Source organism: Phoenix dactylifera, unplaced genomic scaffold (genome assembly GCF_009389715.1).
Source record: "Phoenix dactylifera cultivar Barhee BC4 unplaced genomic scaffold, palm_55x_up_171113_PBpolish2nd_filt_p 001217F, whole genome shotgun sequence".
Taxonomy (NCBI): Eukaryota; Viridiplantae; Streptophyta; class Magnoliopsida; order Arecales; family Arecaceae; genus Phoenix; species Phoenix dactylifera.
The window spans coordinates 803-22,510 of NW_024068552.1; the positions used below are offsets into that span (position 1 = coordinate 803).

Genomic DNA, 21,708 nt, shown 5'->3' on the forward strand with positions numbered 1-21,708 from the left:
CAAAATGATAACCGAAATTGCAACCCCGCAGTGACAAATTCAGCCGTCACAAATATCGTAACCCAAGTATTTATAAATTTTTAAAAGATTATTTTTGGCAGTGACAGGTTATTGACAAAAATTTTCGTCACCAAATTTAATTTTTAATTCCATAAATATTAAAAATATTATTTTTGAGTAAATCTAAATTAAAAAAAGATAAAAGGAGGAAAATCCAACATGAAACTAAGTATGCCCGCCGTTTCGCCCAAATTTCTTCGATAACTCAAATTCCAAACGCTCTCCAGAAAACTCAAATTCCTTCTCATTTTCAAATCTCATGGTGTTGGCCATGACCCATTTGTACCCCTATTGCAACTTTCCTGCAATGGGATTGGATTTTGGAAGAAGGTCTCGAATTTTTTTTACCATGCTTTATAGTTCAAAAATATTTTTTCCAGCAAGTTCCGTCCAATCAGCCTTCTTCCAATCAACCTTATAGATAAAAAATAGTTCAATATGAAATTTGGCTTGCACACCGACTTAGTCCAAAAATAATTCAATATGAAATTTGGCTTGCAGTCCCGTCCCGATTTGGAGCTGGGTGACAGGGTGAGCCTGGGACTCGAAGCATTTGGTCTCGATTAAAAGATTGGCGTGGTTAGGGATTTGGCATCGCGGCTTCCTATCTCCTCTCCTCCCCTCCACCTCCGGCCTCTCCTCTCCGGCTCCCCCTTGCCGACGGCGACCACGGCAACATCACGCCTCCCGATTGCGGCTACATCACCTCGTCGACGCCCCCTCCTTCTTGCTCGTCGGCTAGGATCTCTTCCCGGAGTTAAACCCTAACCTACCGAGGGTTTCATTGTCTCTTTGCTCGGCGCCTGTGTTCATCTCCTTCTCGCCCGGGACGAGATCATCGCGGCTACGTCACCCCGTCGACGCTCCCCTGTTTCTTGCTCGTCGGCTAGGGTTTTCAGAACCGGTTCTTCCCGGAGGTAAACCCTAACCCCATTTCCTTTTACCCCATGATAACAAAATAAAAGAAACGAAGAAGAGGAAGAGGAAGGGGGAAGGAACCTACCGAGGGTCTCCCCCTGTGGATCCGGCGCCGCGCTTGATCGCCGTGCCTTTCGATTATATACATGATCCTGTGTTTACATCTCTTTGTGTTCATCTTCATCTAGTCATTATATACATGATCCAAGATTCCAAATGTGGATGTAAATGTATACATTTTAATCTCCTTTCTGAGATGCTGTGGTGAAGCAGGGTTTTTGAGATGCTGTGGTGAAGCAGGGTTTTTGAGATGCTGTGGTGAAGCAGGGTTTGTTTCCCTTAATTCCCTGTTGATGTTTCGTTTTAGCAGACGAATTTTTTGATTAATAGTGTCTGTTAAGTTTGGAACCGCAAAATCTCATGTTGTGACATGGAGCAGCAGCTATTTCTTTTTTTTTTCTTCCCTTTTTTCTTTTTGAGAAATATGAAGCAGCCAGGATTTAGAGAATATATGTTCTTGGGGGTTCTTCTTAATAAACAGATCTCACTCTTTGAAACAACTTCAACTGAAAAACTGATGAAATCATTGACTAAAGGCTTGTGTTTCCAGCTGCCAAGGATTATAGTAGTACTTTGTTTCAAGAGTTTCAACATCAGATATTGTGGTTCCAATGGTCCGATACTATTAGCTCTCAATGATTAATCTCCATTTTTTTATTGTTCATGTGAAAATATTAAGGGAAGAGTTGTGTATCATTGGTGCAATTTTTTTTCCTCCTAAATCTGAATCTACAGTAACCTCTAATTTAATGTAATATAATTGAATGTATTTTATTTACTTGGACCCTTGTAGGAAATCTAATCTTTGTATATTGTGATATATTTGAGCTTTCCTATGAATATCATTCGTCAAGCACCAAACTTGGGCCCATTAGAGATCTAATACTTAAAAAAGAGTATCAATTATTGATTCTTCATCAACTTGCAAAATTTATTTTCATAATTGTTGAATAGTACTTCAAAGCATGCCAGTCATGCTTCTTATGACATTGGTTTACATTTTTGAAAATTTTCTCAAAACTTTAACTTGACTTTGTAAAGTTTATGGATTTTAATTTCTTCGTCATGTTATTCATTTCTACAATCATTGTTCATCTGCAAGGAAAAATGGAAAGTGGTGGAAAATAGTGTTGCTTCATGGTTGTGACTTATTTCTAGTGTGCAATCAAGAAGGTGGTCAAAAAAGCTTGCTAAGAAGTGCCATGCTTTCCTAGCATCAGAGGCGATCATGTATATTGACATTTGTTCTATGTGAAGCAGATAGTATTCCATATGTAAATTTGGATGATTTGACTTGTATTCCTTGTCTTTGTAAAGATTAAATGCTTTTTGAATATTGCTGGTATTAGATGAATGAAGAGATAACTTGTAAAGATTAATTCGTTATGTTCAGCTTTTTATAAAGATTGAATGCTTTTTTAATGTCAATGATGCTACGACAAGATTGAATGACTTATTTTTGTCATTCTTATGATAACTTCTCATCTTCATAAATATCATACCAGTTTTTGTTTCTTTTACATTTTTTATGATCTTGCCTTTCGTGTTTTTTAATGGCCCGATTTTAATATTTTCTAGGCTTTCTAATGTTGTTTTATTTTTTTGATTTCTAGAGGAACTATGTCAGTTGATCGTAATTGGATGTACCACCGACTTAGTGAAAATGGTTATATAAGAGCTGAGTTCTGTGATGGAGTTAAAGGGTTCCTTGAGTTTGCATTTACTCAGTTAGAGTATTGTAGTGGTGATAAGATTAGATGCCCTTGTATGAGATGTGACAACCAGAAATTTCTTAACCGTGATATGGTCAATGTTCATTTGTTGAGAAAGGGGTTTACACCGGGGTATTCAACATGGTTTGCACATGGGGAGTTACTTGGTGCAGTTGCTCCTGTAAGTACAAGTGCAGTAGAAGCATCCACATCAATGAATGTTGGTTGTGAACATGGTCAGCAATATAGAACCATGGTGATGGAAGCTATGGGTCCAGAAGAGGAACTCCATTTGAGTAGTGCACTTGAAGTTAATCATGAGGAAGAGCCAAATAAGGATGCTGCAGATTTTTATTCTTTGTTGAAAGATGCAGAAGTACCTTTATGGGAAGGGTGTAAAAAACACTCTAAGTTATCTGCTATTACTCAATTATTAAATTGCAAGTCTGAATTTAATATGAGTATATCTTGCTATGATCGAATCATGAAAATAGTGAAGAATATGTTGCCGGAAAGTGAGAAGCTGCCCCTTGATTTCTATCAATCAAAGAAGATGCTTCGGAAGTTGGGGTTGGAGTATACAAGTATTGATGTTTGTGAGAATAATTGTATGCTATTCTATAAGAAAACAGAGAATTTGATTGAGTGTACTATTTGTGGTCATCCTCGATATAAACTCAGAAGAAATGATGGTGGTGGTAGGAGAAAAGATGTTCCTTATAGAAGGTTGCGATATCTTCCAATAACACCAAGACTTCAGAGGCTTTTTATGTCAAGCAGAACGGCTGAAAACATGTCATGGCATGTAAAGGGAGGTGATTCAGATGAGATGGTGCATCCTGCTTGTGGGGAGGCTTGGAAGCACTTTGACCGCATTCATCCATCCTTTTCTACCGAGCCTCGTAATGTGAGACTTGGGTTATGTACAGATGGTTTTAACCCTTTTAGCCAATCAGCTCGTCCTTATTCCTGTTGGCCAGTTTTCGTAACAGTTTACAATCTTCCACCATCAATATGTATGAAACGACCCTACATTTTTCTAAGTTTAGTCATTTCTGGACCTAAGAGCCCCGGCAAAAGTATCGATGTCTTGCTTAGGCCTTTGATTGATGAACTTAAAATATTGTGGGAAGTAGGGGTCACCACTTATGACATTTTTAGAAAAGAGAATTTTCAAATGAAGGCAGCTTTATTGTGGACTATCAACGATTTTCCTGCATATGGCATGCTTTCAGGATGGAGTACACATGGAAAGTTGGCATGCCCGTATTGTATGGAGAACTCAAAAACTTTTACACTACAACATGGTGGGAAGACTTCTTTTTTTGACTGCCATCGTCAATTCTTGCCCATGGACCATGCATACAGATACCAAGTTGATGGTTTCTTCAATGGTAGAATAGAGACAGACCCCCCACCTCCTCGACTGTCTGGTGAGGAGTTGAAAAATAGGGTCTTTGCCTTGCCTAATGTAACTTTTGGTTCGAAAGCTCCTAAGCACACCATTCCTGGATTCGGTAAAGATCATAATTGGGTGAAAAGGAGCATATTTTGGGAGTTGCCCTATTGGCATACACTACTTATTCGACACAATTTAGATGTCATGCATATTGTTCGAAATGTGTTTCTCAATATATTTTACACTTGTATGGATGTAAAAGGGAAGACTAAAGATAATGTGAAAGCAAGGCAAGATTTAGAGCTGTATTGCAAGCGTCCCAAGTTGAGGATTCAATTTGTTAATGGAAAGCTAGTTAAGCCTCCAGCTTCCTATGTATTGTCCAAAGACCAAGCAATGGAGGTCTGCGAGTGGGTGAAAGGGTTAAGACTCCCTGATGGATATGCTTCAAACATATCGAAGTGTGTTAACCTGGATGATTATAAGTTTTACGGGTTAAAAAGTCACGATTGTCATGTTTTCATGCTGAGATTGCTTCCAATTGCATTCCGTGAAGTATTGCCAGCACCAGTGTGGGATGCATTGGCAGAATTAAGCTGTTACTTTAGAGATTTATGCAACACAACTTTGCGTGTCCAAGATATGGAGGTTCTTGAGAAAAATATTGTGGTAACTCTCTGCAAACTTGAGAAGATATTTCCTCCTGCATTTTTTGACTCAATGGAGCACTTACCTGTTCATTTAGCTTATGAAGCTAAAGTTGGGGGGCCCGTGCAGTACAGATGGATGTACCCCTTTGAAAGGTAACAATTTCTATAATTTTATTAAATAGTTTTTTTGTATCTATTAAATTTGAGAAATTAACATATTAATCTTATTTATAGGCTTATGCATGATATAAAGCAGAAGGTAAAGAATCGAGCATCGATTGAAGGTTCTATTGTCGAGGCTTACATCATAGAAGAAATATCAACTTTCTGTTCGCATTATTTTGAGCCTTCTATACAAACGAGGTTAAATCAAGTTCCCCGTAATGAAGACGAAGGGGAGTTTGATCTCGTGGATCGTCTATCAATTTTTGCTCATCAAGGTCGGCCTTTTGGGAAACCTTTTGGAAGACATTTAACTACTCAGGAGTTTAATGCTGCTGAATTATATGTTCTTCTGAATTGTGAGGAGGTTCAACCTTTTGGAAAGTAAGTTACACAAGTACTTAATTATAATCATCCTTAAAAATGCATATGGAGTACAATATATGTGATTCTAGCTTTTGTGTTGTAGGTATTTTGATGATTATATCCGGCAATCTTGTCCAAATATAAGCCAAATAGATTTGGAAAGACGACGCGAAATGGAGTTTCCGGCTTGGTTTAGGTCATATGTGAGTACATAATTCATAAATATAATAATAAATTAGACTTTCTCTTGATTTATTCTTACGATATTATTTTTATCATGCTAGGTTAATGACAGCAAAAATCATGTTGATGGGCGCTTAAAGGACCTATCATATGGCCCTGGGAATAAAGTTAAATGTTATAAAGGCTACTTTGTGAATGGGTACAGATTTCACACTAAAGAATATGGAAAGGATAAAAGAACCTTCAACAGTGGTGTGTGCATTAAGGGAAGCAGTTACAATGACTTTGAGAGTGACTATTATGGGATGTTGGTTGACATTATCGAGTTAGACTATTTTGGGGTTGGTAATAAAGTAGTGTTATTCAAATGTGACTGGTATGATAGAGACAAGGGTATGAAAGTGCACCCTCAACATGGCCTCGTTGAGATCAATTACAAACTAAGACTTCCAACCAATGATCCTTTTGTATTAGCTCAACAAGCACATCAGGTGTTCTATACTGGTTACCCAGGTAAGAAGAAGAATCGAAGATTGTGGTGGGCAGTAATTAAGACAAAAGCTAGAGGTAGGTTCACTCCTAGTGTGCCAGAAGAAAATTTTCTTGATTTTTATCAAGAAGAAAACCACAGGATTCCTACCCCAATCTCGATGACAGATGAGCTTGATGATCCAGACATTTTGGTTGGTGTTAACAGAGATGCAGAAGATATTGATGCAGCAGAAATTGAGTTGACAACTAACCAAATGGAAGAGGACTTTGAGGATGAAGAAGAAGATTTTGAAGATGAACAAACCGAAGAAGAGGAGCATGAGGCTGAGGAAGATTAAAATACAACATGCAACTTTGTGAATGCTAATATAACTATTTTTAGACTTATAAATTATAATTGTGCAGACATGAGAAAGAGCAAAGGGAAAGCAACAGGTCCACTGATTGTTCTTTACTTTGATTGGATTTGTTGACATTTACATTGTGAACTAACTACAACTTTTTATTGTTGTGCAGTTATGGCCAAGAAAAAAGGAAAACCAAGAGGTAATGGAAAAGCAGCTTTAATACTGGCTGCTACTCAAGTTCCTTCTCAACCTTCTAGGTTGCCTGAGCGTGTCGAGGATTGTCATGATGATGATGATTACATTCCTGATGGGGATATGATTGAAGAGGTGGATACAAATGAAGAAATAAACGATGAAGAAATGAATGGTGCAGTGCAAAATCATGAGGATATAATGAATGAGGATCAGATGAATGATGAACTTGGGATTGATCCACGACAAAGCAATGGCCGAGAACCAACCCTTAAAGCCCCTGTTGATGCAAATGGAAAAGTGATTGTTAGGTGCACAAGAGGAATGCATGAAAATATCACTTTCTTATATCACTAATTTGAATTTATGTGTTTGTTGCATTTAAAGTATTTAATTTATTTTCTAATGAATATTTTTTAAATTGCAGGTTTCTTGATTATGAGGTCAGTCACAAAGCTGTTGCTATCATGCGCCAATTTTTCAATGGTCCGTGGTTGTCATGGAGGGAGGTCCCTACACATGCTAAAGTTGGAATGTGGAACAAATTTGAGGTGATGTAATTAAGTTATATTTCTTATCATTAACTTTTGCCCTTGTTACACATGCCAATTAATAAGTCTGATTACTTGCGACCTTTTTTTGTTAGGAGATACACACAATTCTTCCAGGACAATTGCATCATGTGCATCAAGTTTGGGACAAGCATTGTCAGCGACGGTTGACAACCTCATTAGGGAGGGTCAGAAGCCAAAAGCTTTTGGAAGCAAAAGGAGATTTAAATAAAGCCCGTGATAAACCCCCTAATTGGATCTCTAGAGAAAATTGGAATAAGCTAATTGATATTTGGATCTCCCCAAAATGGAAGAAGAAATCAGAAGCCAACAAAAATAATAGAAACACCATGAAGAATGGTAGCATCTCTAAACACTGTGGAGGATCAATCGCATTTGTCAATCATGACGAACGACTGGTACATATCTTTATTCAATTAGATTTCTATAATAATTTTTATATTATTGTTCAATCATCTTAAATTAGCCCATTATATGTTAATGATTTTTTTCTTTTCTCTTTTGTAGAAATTAAAGTTAGGTAGGGAGCCAACAATAGTTGAATCTTTTAATCGGACGCATAAGACAAAGCAAGGCATGGGAGGATATGTAGATAAGAGAAGTGAAGCTGTCATGGTAAGTATAATTTTTTTATGATTCATAAATATTATTGAGCTTGCTCATGTTTATCTCTTGTTTGATCCACCATAATGTTTTTCTCTTCTTTTAAATCAACTGGCAGGCAAAGTATTCAGCTGAATACTCCAAAAAATATGGTGATGCCTCCACCTCAGATGCTCCTCCACGTGATTATGACTTGTGGTTTGAGGCAACTGGTGTCCCAACTCATGGCCATGTCTATGGCTTTAGTCCCCTAGAGGATCTCACTGGAATTATTGGGCAATCATCATCCTCTTCCACCTCTACAAGTCAAGCTCCAGAGCTGTACACTCATGAAGACCTTCTACGTATTCTTGAGCAGGAAAAGAAAAAATGGCAAGAGGAGGTTCTTCAAAAGATGAGAGAAGAGATTGGCTTTGGAACAAGGCATGCAGATCGGGGGTGTAATGGTGATTCTGGTTCTACTGATCATGCTTCATTATGATTGTTTTTGCCTTAGATGATAGGTCCTTGCATTCTTAGGAGGAATGAAATCTCTGTTGATCTTTGTGACATATTTTTAGACTTTGATTTTGATGGATTCAGGACATGTTGATGCCAATTTTGAATGACATTTAAAATGACTTTTGCGTAATGTTGAATGCCTTTGCTATTAATGATATTATTATTATTATTATTATGAGCCAATCAATGTACCAAATGTACCAGGTTATTAGATTGTGATCGGTGACCAAATTTTGGTTACTAAATTGTTTACCAAGTATTGTGACGAGCAGTCATAAACTTAGTGACAGGATTTTGGTTAATAAAAATTGATTTTGCTCAGCGCGTTTGTAACCAATTAGTGACGGTAAACTTATCACTAGGTCAGTGACGGGATTAATGACAAATGTAGTGACAAAATGTGTGACCATGTCTGTGACGACTAAATCTGTCACTAAAGGTTGTGACAGATCAGTGACCAAACTTGTGACCGCATTCTGTGACAAAATCAGTGACCAAGTTACCTTCGTCACTAACTCCGCAACTAGATAGTGACGGGAAATACATAATTTCTTAAATTTTTAATTCTTGAATTTGTAACGGCTTAGTGACGGCGGTTCTGTCACGGGAGTTAGTGACGGAAATCTCCGCCGTCACTGATAATTTAGTGACGCGTGTTTTTGTAACCAAATCAGTGACGGGAGCTCCGGTCACCAATTCCATATTAGTAACCGGAAACACGGTATAGTGACGGGAATCTCCGTCACTATACGCGTGTTTTCTGGTAGTGTACGGTCTATCCCCGTGCCAGGGAGAACCGGCCCTGATGTGAGGGTTTGGGGCGTGACTTCCAGTTATAGAGCCAGAGTGGGAGACCTTTACCATGCTATTCAGGGGGAACAACGCCATGGGGTGGACTGCGCCTGGATCTGGCGGTTTGGTCTCCACCCGAGGGTGGTCCTATTCCTCTGGAAGGTGGCGTGGGGTCGGTTGCCGATGAGATCAGTGCTAGGCGGTTGTGGGCTGGGCATCCAGGCCCAGTGCCCTGGCTGCTAGGTTGGTGGGATAGCAGATCAGGCCCTTTTCCTGTGAGAGCATGCCAGGAGGGTTTGGGGGCTTATCGCACTCTCGCCGAATGTGCGGAGTGGGGCTGATTCCTTCTTGTTAGCTCTTAAGCGATGGGCTTTTGCCCCTCCATTTCGGCAGGTGGCCGTTGAGGCAACCTATGTTGCCTATCAAATTTGGTTGGCTAGAAATGTCTGGACCTTTGGTGAGAGGTGTCCTCCTCTCATTTTATTGTGGAGCGGGCACGGGTTCAGGCTTTTGAGATTGTTCAGGTCCTTCGGTCCGATGGACCCTTGATAGCTCGGGGCACCAGGGCTCTTCCTCTGTAGTTGAAGTGCCTCAGACCGTGTTTATCACTTGGGAGCCCTCATCCCCGAGTTTTCTCAAGGTTAATTTCGACGGACGTGTTCTGGAGGGTGGTAGGAGGGGAGGTGAAGCCTTTATCATCAGAGGCCCAGATTCAAGAGTAGTTGCTGCTGGAGGGCGCTAGTTTTTCGACGTCTCGGTCCCAGAGGCTGAGCTGAGGACGGCCTGGCTAAGGCTGGGCTATGCCCGACGTGTCCTAGGTGCTAGAGCAGTCCTCCTTGAGGGGGGCTCAACCAAAGTGATCAGCTAGATTACGGGGAGCACCGGCGGTGTGCATGGGTGTCACCCCCTGTTGCGCGATATCTGGGACATGGCCAAGGGCATGGAGTTTCAGGCCAGACATATCTTCAGAGAGACGAATGGGGCCGTGGATTGGATGGCCTCGTATATAGCCGATCACTCCGGAAGTACCCTGTGGAGTGGGAAGAGGGAGTTGCCTATGACATTTTGCGATTTGCTATTTTTTGATTTTATTGGATGCATTTGCACTAGGTCTGTATGAATCATCCGGTTAACCAAAAAAAATAAAAAGTTTATATGCATACATTATATATATATATATATAATGGAGGCTTAATTTGTGCAAAGTTATCTATTTGCCACATACATGCTGATAGTAATAACATCAATATTAATACGACAAGTCATAATGAAAATTTATTATTTAATATAAGATAAATATTAATGACAATATTGAGATGGTCGGCCATCATTAAATATAATTTCATTGCTTAATATTTAATATATAAAGCAAATTTGGTTATTGAAGGTTGCTATTTATTATAATTTATTACTTATCAGATTGCATTTCAAAAATGGTTGAAAGAAAAGGAAACAACTGTACCCAATGTACTGCATGGGCCCAGTATTGATACAAGGAGTTCCTGCACAAAGGAGAAAAATGGTAATTTCTCTTTACTACTCTTTTATTTGGAAATTTGTATAGAAGGTGTACATAATTGAGAGAAACCAAGTTGCCAAGCCTACATAACTCGAAATTGAACAAGTAAGAGGTAATACTATCCAAGCAAGCACTTGGTTGTGTATAATGAAATATATAAATTTGGAAAATTCTTATTTTCATTGCATAGTTTGACTTCTTTCTCGAGCTATGCATTTTTGTATAAAGAAAGCAATTTTTCTATAAGTTTGATCAACTTCTATTGTGATATTCACGCAAAATCTGATATTTAGAAGGGCATCCATGCAAAAAATTCTAAAAAAAAAAGTTGGCAAGTTCGATATAGTAGTCCATTATATATATATATATATATATATATATATATATATATATATATATATATATAATCTACAATATTTACCGCATGCTTCATATAGAGCGGCCAATGTCAACCACGTTAAAACTCAATATATATGTATTTTTTATATAAGTCTTATATTTTTGTTTGTTTCTGTTAAGCATCTCTGTATGTTAGCTACACCCTTCAACTTTCATAAACAACATATATAATTTAATAATGACTTTCTCATATTTGCACAAATGCTGTGTAGCTAAAGAAAGAAGTGTAGTTGTGCTAATTGAAATAAGAGTTGCATAAACATGTATCTCAATATGCGAGACTAAACTATTTATTGCATACTTTAATAGATTATTTTGGACAATGTTACACACTTTAATAAATTTTTTTTGAAATCTTGACTTCTTTTTGATTGCACAATTTTTCTAGAAATTTTTAGACATGCTGCTAAGAAATTGTGGAAATACAAAAAAGGAAGGCATAATTTTTCGACCATATTTTTTTCCTCATTAATGGAAGTAGTTTTCCACTTTCTGGCCTCTAGCCACCTTTTTGTAAACCAAAAAAAGTGTAGCATTCCGTAGATTTGGAAATATTGTGGTCTATTACATAAATTTTGAAGATTAACTATACAAATTTGCAAAAAATAAACCCTAGACCAGGGATTTTTTTTTTAAACAAAAAGCATGCAAAAGTTTTTAATGTTATTTTCATACATTTCAAGTTTGTATGGATTTTTCAAATACTAGATCAAAATCATGGATAAGCCATGGCAGAGGCTAAAGATATCTCAATCCGAGGGTGAGAAAAAGATCCCAATTATATGCCAAAGAAAATAAAGTGCATGAAGTGGCATAAAGTAAAACCAACAGTTTCTCCTTTTTATAAAATTCCCTCTTCATTTACGTACAAAGTTTCTCCTCCTTTAGATAATCATGCTTCCCAAAAGACTCCTTAAATAATGCAAGCATCAAGGCATTTTCATTATCACATAAGGGTTGCCTCTTGAAAAGATTAGCTAATTGTCAAAATTAACACTTAACAATCTTATAGTCATCTAAATGCGTGTAGGGCAGGGGCTAAAGACATCTCAATCTTGGGGTGAGAAAAAAATCCCAATTATATAGGAAAGAAAATAAAGTTTATGAAGTGGCATAAAGTAAAACCAATCTTTTCTACTTTTTATATAAAATCCTCTTTTCCTTTATGTACAAAATCCCCTCTCCCTTAGATGATCATACTTCCCAAAAGAGTTCTTAAATTAAACAAGCATCCAAAGGATTTTCATTATCAAATTAGGGTTGGCTCTTGCAAAGATTAGCTAATTGTCAAAATTAACATTCAACAATCTTATAGTCACCTGAACATGTGTAACTGAACTAGACCTATCTTGTAATTGATGTTGTCATTAGACATTTCAATGTTACATATCATTTTGCTTATTCCTTATATTGTTGCATAGATAGGTTTTAATGGCATGAGACCTATATGTTTCATAATCACTCTATATTTTTCTTTGTTTGTTACTCTAAGTAAATCTAGTGAGGAAGAGCTTTGGTGCAACAATAAAGTTTCTCTATTATAACTTGAGTGTCTTAGATTTGAAAGTTTCAATAATTTTCCTCTCCTTCTTCCTCTCTGGAAAAAAAAAATCTTTCTTGTGTGGTATCTAAGTTAGAAATTTAAAAAGCGAATTAAAATGCTATTGCGTTACTAAAATACCATTATATTTAAGCCCATCTGTAGTGTGACAAAGATTATTTAGTAACAGAAAGCAGGTTTCTTCCATCCCTCCCTCCCTCAACATATATGTTTTCATGAGGGGATCAAAGACTAGCAAGTACATGTTTCAGAATATTTTTTTTTCGAGTAGAATGGTGGGAAAGGCCACCACTGTGTGTTTTAGAATCATCAAACAATAAAACACTACTTGAAACATGCTGGCTTCTGTTCAATGAGTCATGACCTCAAAAGCCGGTGTTGGGGGAAGGGTGGAGAGAAAGGCAAGAGATATGAGTCATGACCTCAAAAGAGATGGCTTGATGCAGTCGTCTAAGGCGAAAGCCCATATCATAAATTTCTAGAATTTTAGATCAAATAGCAAAGCAAGAAGAGATATGATCTTACCATGTTCCGTTAAAAACATAAAATTCCTTGAACAAGTTACAGTAGGTCATGTACAACTAATTGCAATCAGTCTTCAATGATCAGTATAGTCATCTGAATACCTTTAATACAATTATAGCAGATGTGATCAGATCCGGCTCATGTCAATTCCTTGAACAAGTCCGAGTAGGTCATGTACAACTATTTGCAAAAAGTCTTCAATTGGTTTAATCGTTTTATTGCCGTCAGCATAATCAAATATGATGATGTCTGATCAGGCTCATGTCTTTGGGCTTGTAAAATTTGTAAAGCTTTGAGGTTTTCATGTTCCTTGAAATTTTGAGAATATGAAGATTCTTTTTAATCACTTTCTTTTTTTGCCAGCTGTCCCATATATGAAGGTTGTAACTGAAGGAAAGAAAAAAATCATTTAAGAATATGTTGTTTCCATTTCCTCTGCAGTTGATGCTATACATGATAAAGATCATATTTGCGAGAGCTTTTGGAGGGCCAAAAAGTACTTTTTGTTCCTCCAAAAGTACTTTTAGATAAAAAATGGTGTTTGGTAAAATTTTCGGAAAGCTGTTTCAGCTTTTGTGGAAAGCTGGAAACAGCTTTTGAGAAGAAGCTCCAATTTGGAGCTTTCCGAAAATGCTGTTTTCAAATTTGTCGGAAAGCTGTTTTTTAGACCAAAATATCCCCATTTAAATCATACTTTTTCCTCTAAAATCCTCATCACGCCTCTTCCTCTCTCACCCATCCTCTCCCTCTCTCACCCATCCTCTCCCTCTCCCTCTCTATCTTCTTCTTCCTCTCAACGTCGCCGCCTATGTTCCTTCTTCTTCTTCTTTTTTTTTTCTTTTTTTTTTATTTTGGGAGCTCATGGCTGCCCACGGTGGCAGCCACCATGCCGGCCACCACCTATGGCCGGCGACCCCTTTATATTTCAATGAAATAAATAAATAAATAAATAAATAAAAAAAATAAAAAAATAAAAAAATAAAAAAAATAATAAGTGAGTGGCAAATAATTTGATCTAAATAAATAAATAAATAAATAAATAAATAAAAATATTAGTAATTATTTAACCAATTTTATCACCTAGCTAGAAAATTTGCTAGAGAGATAAATGGTCATTAAAAGGATAAAAAATTAATTTACACTAATAATCATAATATTTTATATATTTATTATTGTATTATACTATAAATATAATATTATATTACATTATATCATAATACATTGATATGTTATGTTAAATAATTTAATATTATATTAAATTATTATTCTATAATACATAATGTTATAGTATTATATTATAATAACATTATATTATATTACATTAATATTATACTATATCATATATTTATGTATTAATACATATTATATTTTATTATGCTCTATTATATAATACTGGTAATGCTTTTTATGGTCATTTTATCACACAAAAGTACTTTCTCAGTTTGTTTACCAAACATATGTTAAAGTGCCACAGCACTTTAAAAATATAGTTACCAAACAGCAAACAGATTTTTATAAACGCTCTGCTTCAGACAGCTCTACTTCCAACAGCTCTACTTCCAAAAGCTTTACTACTAACAGCTCCCCCAAACAAGACCAAAGTCTTTATTCAAAAGTTACATTTCTTTTTAAAACACAATGTTTGCAGAAGAGTTTCCTCTGCTGATATAGCGAGAAGTACACAAATTTCTGATACACTACAAGGTTATAGTATTCATAACAATTGCAAAGATGCGGTGTCGAGGAGAAAGAATATCTTATTGGGGTGCAAATTGAGTTATGAAATATTTTTTTTAATAGTATGGTAACGAAAAAGAAACACAATATGGACAAAATTATATATCAGCATATTGAATAAGTGAATAAATAAGAATACGTTGGTTTATCTTAACTGAGATAACGAGTGGCAGTATATTGTATATTTTGTTTCAGTTATTATCCAACAGCTATATGAACTGACATTTGGTCCATTAAGATAGAACCATAGAAAATAACATTTTTATTACATTAGTGTTGATGGAATTTTAAGATGTAGTAGTAGTAGGGAAGGCTACAGTGCTAAGGCAATGGAGGATTCAAACTCACAAATGAACATACCAGGCTACCAATATGCTTAGTCCCCTAGTTCTCATCTAATATTGGCTAAAAAATGTCTAGTATTACCATTTTGCTTCTAGCATTTGCCTTTTGACCGGAGATTTACACTTAGAGCAGATAGCTGCAGTATAAATTTGTGATAGAATGGATGGGCAGCTGCCCTCCCTTTTGTCTCTCTCTCTCTCACACGCGCACACAAAAAAAAAACATCATCGTGAGAAATTTTATACACCATGGTGATTGCAACACTAATTTAGAGGCTCTATAGTAAAATGTTCATGCATTAAACAATAGAAAGCCTCTATTAATGAAGAAATGGTAGGTGGCTAGTTGCAAAGTCACTATAACTTTTTTAAAAGTTATTAGATGGCTATCTGACTCACCATCTTTAGAGATTTATATCATTCTCTAAGAAAAGATTGCTGGAGAATGGAAGCATCGCATCTCTATAATCTTATGCAGTGATATATATTTATAGAGAAGCTAATAGTTTTGTAAACTAGATGGCGACATATGTAGCTAACCATACGAAATCTACCTTACACACGACTGCAACAGAAACTGTTAGATAAGTTATTTTCTAATATTTAAGAAAAATACAATGCAGCTTTTGGTTGCTACTGTTGATTATAACTATTGCTCCCTAATGTGATATCTGTGTCAAGCTCGCCGCATAGTGCTTTTTAGACAGGAAAGTCACCAAACATCAAATGGATCAGGGTGGGGTTCCTAGCTTGCAAATATTATAAATTTCCATGAGTGTCAATAACCACACTCTCCTTATTCGTACACCCATTCTCGCACCCTATCACTGATGGAAAGGGCCCCAGATGGTAACACACTTCCATGTGAGAGAGTCCCCAAACTAGGTCTAGTTTAATGCATATTTTTCTAGTTATCTTGGCAACCATGACCATGCATGCTGGCCCAGACGTAGGACCATCAGGACCTACAAAGCAACAAAAAGCTGGAGGTTTTTTCTCCTCTTCTTTTAGTCGCGACTTGAATCATTGGTGGCTTTGATGTAGCAGGCCAGCAATTAATTACAAAAGGTGGCAGCCAGCATCTGATCTCATTACTCTTTAGAAGTCAATTTTGTCAACTGAGGAAATTTGATTGGTCGACAGCCAGCAGGCCTGCAGTGTCTGTAGCGATCCACTGCAGTATTCTGGCCTGATCTGACCTCTACTATTCTGGCCTGATCTGGCCTCCAGTGTTTTGGCCAGAGGAATTGGTCTTGAGTAAATTACTCTATAGCCTTGTTTGTTGAAAGAGATCTATCAACAATGTTATCAACTTCTGAGTTCTACTCCAACCCACTGTTCTGAGCTGTAAGGAGCTGAAAGTACAGTAGCTTTGAGTGGGCAAACAAAGTCTGTCATCACAGGGGCAATACAAGTTGTCTCAAAAGATGCATGTAGGATTATGAGATCCTTCAGTGGTTCGCTGGAAGTAGATTGCATGCAGCATGCATGCCAAAGACGAGCATGTGCAACTCGAGTAACTAACAATATTCAGTGCGATGCGTATGGAAATGCATGTGATGCTCGAATTTAATGAACAGTGAGTAGAAATGCATGCATCTCAAAAGTGAAGATTTAGATGCTCCATTTCTTCCAGCCTCGATATTCCACTGCTGGAAAGGTCTTCTAGACAAAGTTAAAGGCGGAAATAAACAGAATGCATCTGGCAACATGGATGTGGTATTACAGGGTATGGCATCATGTGAAGGCCATCAAAACCAGGCTTCTATCCCACACTCGTTTTTTTTTTTTTTTTTGGTAAAAAACGGCATTTATATTACTCTAACATAAGTACAACATGCCAAGTCAAAAGAAAGAAGCTAAAACAGAGGATTGGATATATCCGTAGCACCCCACGCTCGTTGGGAACACTGTTAATGTACGCTGATATCATGGGTACATATTTTCCTAGAATTTAGTCGAGGCATAGCCTCCCACCTTGTGTACCAAAAAAAAAAAAAACCAGCTCGGTTTAACTAAGCAATCAAACTATAGATCTTCAGTGTGCTTAGCTAGGCTGAGCTTGAATTCAGTTGAACCCAGACAAAATTGAAGTCAACTTGATCATGTTGAGCATGCCCTTGCTTGGAGCATGTTTGTTTTTGTACTAACACCAACAAAAAAATCCACATATACCCACCTAAAATTGATAAAATAAGCCATCTTCCATCTATCCATCTGATCGTAGCTTATATATCATACAACAAAAAGGCTAGCTTCCCTACCTAAAGACTTAGTTAACGAAGTCATCCTTGATTAGTCTCATATTAAAAACAAGAAAGGACAAGCTACATGCTCATTAACTAAGAGAGACCCCTTTGGCTGGTTCGCTCTGGTCCACTGTCTAACCCACGTCAGTTGTTCTAAAACATATAGAGAGAGAGAGAATAAATAAGAAGACAAGTAGAAAACAACAGCTGAAGCCAGCACCCGACACTAAACGACAAATTAAGCACACACCAACGCCCCCTCAGCACCTAAAGGCTGACGTGGCGGCCAGCTCCTTCCCTCGCCAGCTCAGCACCATGGAGCCCTCCCCTCTGGCCACGTGGTATCCGTCAACCGGGGACCGCCGGACCAGCCACTCGGCCTGCGACTCGGCGAACTCGCTGAACTCGGTCGGCGCCATCCCTGCCCCCGCCAACGTCTCCCTCCACCCTCCGCCCCGGTCTGACCCCCACGATCCGACCGCCGAGAAAATCCTCGGCCGGACCACGGTCCGCTCGACCCACCGAACCCGCTCATCCCCCGGCCCGGCCGCCTCCACCGACTCCAGCACCGCCGCGTAGTGCTCGATCCCACCCGCCACGCTCCGCCGCAGCGACGGCAGTGGCGCCGCCGCGGCGCCGCTGGAGCAGCTCCCCTCGGTATCGATGAAGACGACGACGCGCGGGGAAGCCCGGCGGACGAAGCGGAGAAGTGCGGCAGATGGCTCCGGGGCGCCGAGGAGACGGAATATGGCCGGGGTGAGGACGACGGCGACGGGCTCGCCAAGGGCGAGGCGGATGCCGCTGAGGGCGAGGGTGCCGAGGCCGCCCACGCTGACGAAGTCGACGGCGAGGCGGAGGCCGAGGCCGCCGGCGAAGTCGCGGAGGTTCTCGGCGGCGAGAGCAGTCTCCTGGGTCTCCTCCGTGACGACGGCGGTTATCCGGAGTCTCGGCGGCGGAGCGCGGGCGGCGCGGCTCCGGGCGGCGACGTCCTGAGCGAAGGAGGACCACTGCCCCCCAAGCCCGATCTCGAAGTCGATAAGGTGGACGGAGCTGAGTCCTCCGCCTCCGGAGGCGGCAGCGGCGGCGTCGAGGGCTTCGAGGAGGATCTGGTTGGCGGTGAAGCTGGCGAACTGGGGCACAAGGGAGAGATCAGAGAAGGCCTTGGAGGCGCTGATTCGGCGGACGATCTCGACGACGGAGAGGGGCGGTTCGGCGGCCGGGCGGTCGGGGAGGGGAAGGAGGGCCAAAAGAGCCTCCTTGAAGTGAAAGGCGACTCTTTGGAGGGGGGAACCGGCGGAGGCGGGGAGGTATTGATTGAGCCGCGCCAATATCGCGTGGGCTGTCGCGAAATCGCTGGATTCGACAGAGTGGGCGGCTTGGAGGAGCAATTCGAGGTGGGTCCGGTCGAAGGCCGGCGTCGGGGAGAAGACGGTGACGGCGGCGTCGAAGAAGGGAGGCAAGGCGTCGAAGGGCTCGGGAAGGTCGAAGGGGCCATCGAACAACGAGGCATACGAAGGGCTGTCGCCCTCGGAGAAGTGGAACTGGGGGTGGTGTGGGGGTTTGGAAAGGCCGTCCTTTTCGGAGAGGAGCCAGGCGACGGAGTCCCAGTCGTCGGAGGGGGCGGCGGGGGTGGCGGGGGCGGCGGAGGGTGGAGGAGGTGTTGTCGGTGGTGGGAGTCCCACGGGAGAGGGGGGACGTCGGATCCGCCCCCGCCAGCGGCGGCGGTCGCGGCGGCGGGGCTGGAGGTGAGGTGGGGATCAAGAACAGAGGTGGGCTCGTAGAAGAGGTTGGTAGGAAAGTGGGAGCTGGAGTTGGCAGAGGAGTCAAGAGGCTTAGAAGGGAGAGAGAATTGGACAGTAGTTTGAGACTGTAGAGAGTCAATGAGAACTTTGGAGGGCTTCATGACAAAAGAGAGAGAGGAGAAAAAAAACCTCTCTCTCTCTTTCCCTTCCCCTCTCTCTCTTTCTCTAGTCTTTGTTCTCTGTCTGTCTTCCGAGGGGAAGGAGAGGGAAGGGGCGTTCTTTTTGGTTGGCAATGGTGGGGGGGTTAAAAAACGGGGGGGGGGGGGGGTGGGATGAGATTATGGGATGAGGAGTTAGTGGTGTGCATGAGGATGGATGGGGGGCATGGCAACAGGCATGGAAGACATAAGTCCAAGAAGGACTCTTTTATTTGGTTAGGCTTCAGGGAAAAGCCGTAGCTTTCTGGATTTTTTTGTAGGCACTGATGGGGACTGACATGGGCTTGGCTCGTGAGGGACCTGCTGCGATATTTTGGCCACAATCCACACAATTGCTTCTGACTTCTCTGCAGTTGTTGATTACTTAATTACACTGCATGCACAATGACAAAAGATGATACATAGCATGAGTTTGACTAATTCACTATTTCTGGATGATGTGAGATTAATTCTTCTTCAAATATGTGGGAATGGTTGAATCATGGGCTGATTGGGAATGGAAGAGTTATGCAATCAAGGATCACCTTCAAATGATTGCACCCTTCCAAGAATGAAGAAGTAATTCCATTCTATATATTTACCGAGCAGTAACATAGTTAATTTTTTGCCATCGTCATTATTTTTACATTGGGAGCCAGTAGGGCCCTTCCAAGGCATTCATATTAGATTATATTTTTTGCATTGTAAAAGATTATCCTTTAGGTTTCCTAGGTGAATTTTTCGGCCACAAAACTTAGGTTAGAATGGGGTAAATTAACTCCTCTTAGATTGTATTAGGTTAGCATGATCCTTTTCGATCTTGCTAGAGTAACAATTAAATGGCCTTACCATTGGCAAAAAAAATATTAATTTTTTTTCAAATAAATCAACTCTAATTTAGTAGCGGACAAACACATGCAGTTGTTATTTTAGTTACAACAGGAAAATGAAAGTTTTGGAGCGATATGTAACTTGGGGATATAATTAGCATTGAAACCTTGCACAAGGAACAGGGCTATGCAGTAGAACTCTTGCAACATTTTGGGAAACCTCACGCATATAAATGCCCAACTTGGCTTGGATTGCATGAGATGAACCAAATTCAACAGGGAAAGGGATAAAGCTAGAGATAAAGCGTGCCTTGCCTACGTCATTGTTCATACGCGAGAGAGAGAGAGAGAGAGAGAGAGAGAGAGAGATGCTGAATCGCTCACGAAAGGATGTTTCCACGCGGGCTCGAGTTATTAGCATTTCTGCTCCACTCCTTTCAAATTCACATTCGGGAGTTGCGATTCCAAGGTGAATCAACACAATATAATAGAAATCTTGTGATATTATTCCATGCAACATATCCAGAGCGTGGACCTACTTTAAATCCTAGTTTATTCAAAGAAACTATATCGAAGATATGGCTTGTTTAGTTGCAGAAAGGAGTGCATTGCCGATGGAAGGGATCAGTACACATCTTGAGATAGACTGGTCAGCCGTCCAACTATGAGTTTTAAACTGCAATAATTTAAATATATACTATTGAAGCTGAAATTACTGCAACCACGGGGTGAATTCTCATTAAAAGATTTAGGTATACTCATTTCAATTACTTGACTCAAAGAGCTCAGTCTTATTATTTATTATCACTACCTCTCCATGTCAGAGTAGATAATTTGTACAATTATTCTTTCATAGATGTGGTAGTCGTTTCTCTAACTTTTTATTTGGATTTGAACCCTAAATTTAAATCACCTATCATTATCATGGTAGACCCCTATCGTATCATCAAATTTTGATATCCAGAAATACGAATTTGAACAATGTGTCGCTAGCATGAGGTTATCATGAATCGTCGGAATATGGGCAGAGTTCGCATTAAGCTTTTTATCTAATCATTTACACCACATCTTGGCCAACAATTACCAATATCTACATGTGAGAGCGGTCAAACTATCCACCATACATGATGATGGTAGTCTAGACCAATATTTCTGCAGTTGCCTTGACCAGTCACTCCCAAATTTAGAACATCGGTATTCGGTACAATATTCTTACCTGCATTGCCTCTGCCTAGTACCTCCATGACGTACCATGGCAGACAATTCTTTGTAAACTGGTTTACATGGGTGACTTGCCAGTCCGATGGTTGTCACATGATAGGGCAATTAGCTGAAAAGTGGGGCACAAGAAGTGGTTATTAAAAAATTTTGGAACTATCTGGAGTGTGGAAGTTAAACGTGAATTGATGGGAGAAATACTAGATACCTTGACTTTAGGCCTAACTGACCTCCCCGTCCTCGGACATAAACCGAGGCAAATAACTTCAGCTCCAACCAGGAAGTTGTCAGGCATAGAGAGCAATCAACATGTGTCGACAAGGGCTGATAGCTCCAACAACTGACAGTCTTGACAGTACATAATCATGGCAGCTCCAT

The 21,708-nt window shown here is 39.8% G+C and overlaps 2 protein-coding genes across 2 annotated transcripts; one reads left to right on the forward strand and one right to left on the reverse strand.

Annotated features, from left to right (window-relative positions):
* Positions 1-2,658: 2,658 nt before the first annotated feature.
* Positions 2,659-4,956, forward strand: LOC120108195. Its single transcript, XM_039121767.1, has one exon. It carries the CDS (start codon positions 2,659-2,661, stop codon positions 4,954-4,956), a length of 2,298 nt encoding a protein of 765 aa, XP_038977695.1.
* A 12,647-nt stretch (positions 4,957-17,603) lies between these two features.
* LOC120108192 (scarecrow-like protein 15) lies at positions 17,604-21,334 on the reverse strand. The gene is made up of 2 exons (XM_039121764.1): positions 21,329-21,334; positions 17,604-19,082 (listed from the first exon to the last, which is right to left on the reverse strand). Exons 1-2 carry the CDS (start codon positions 21,332-21,334, stop codon positions 17,604-17,606), a joined length of 1,485 nt encoding a protein of 494 aa, XP_038977692.1.
* Between the last annotated feature and the right edge of the window lie 374 nt (positions 21,335-21,708).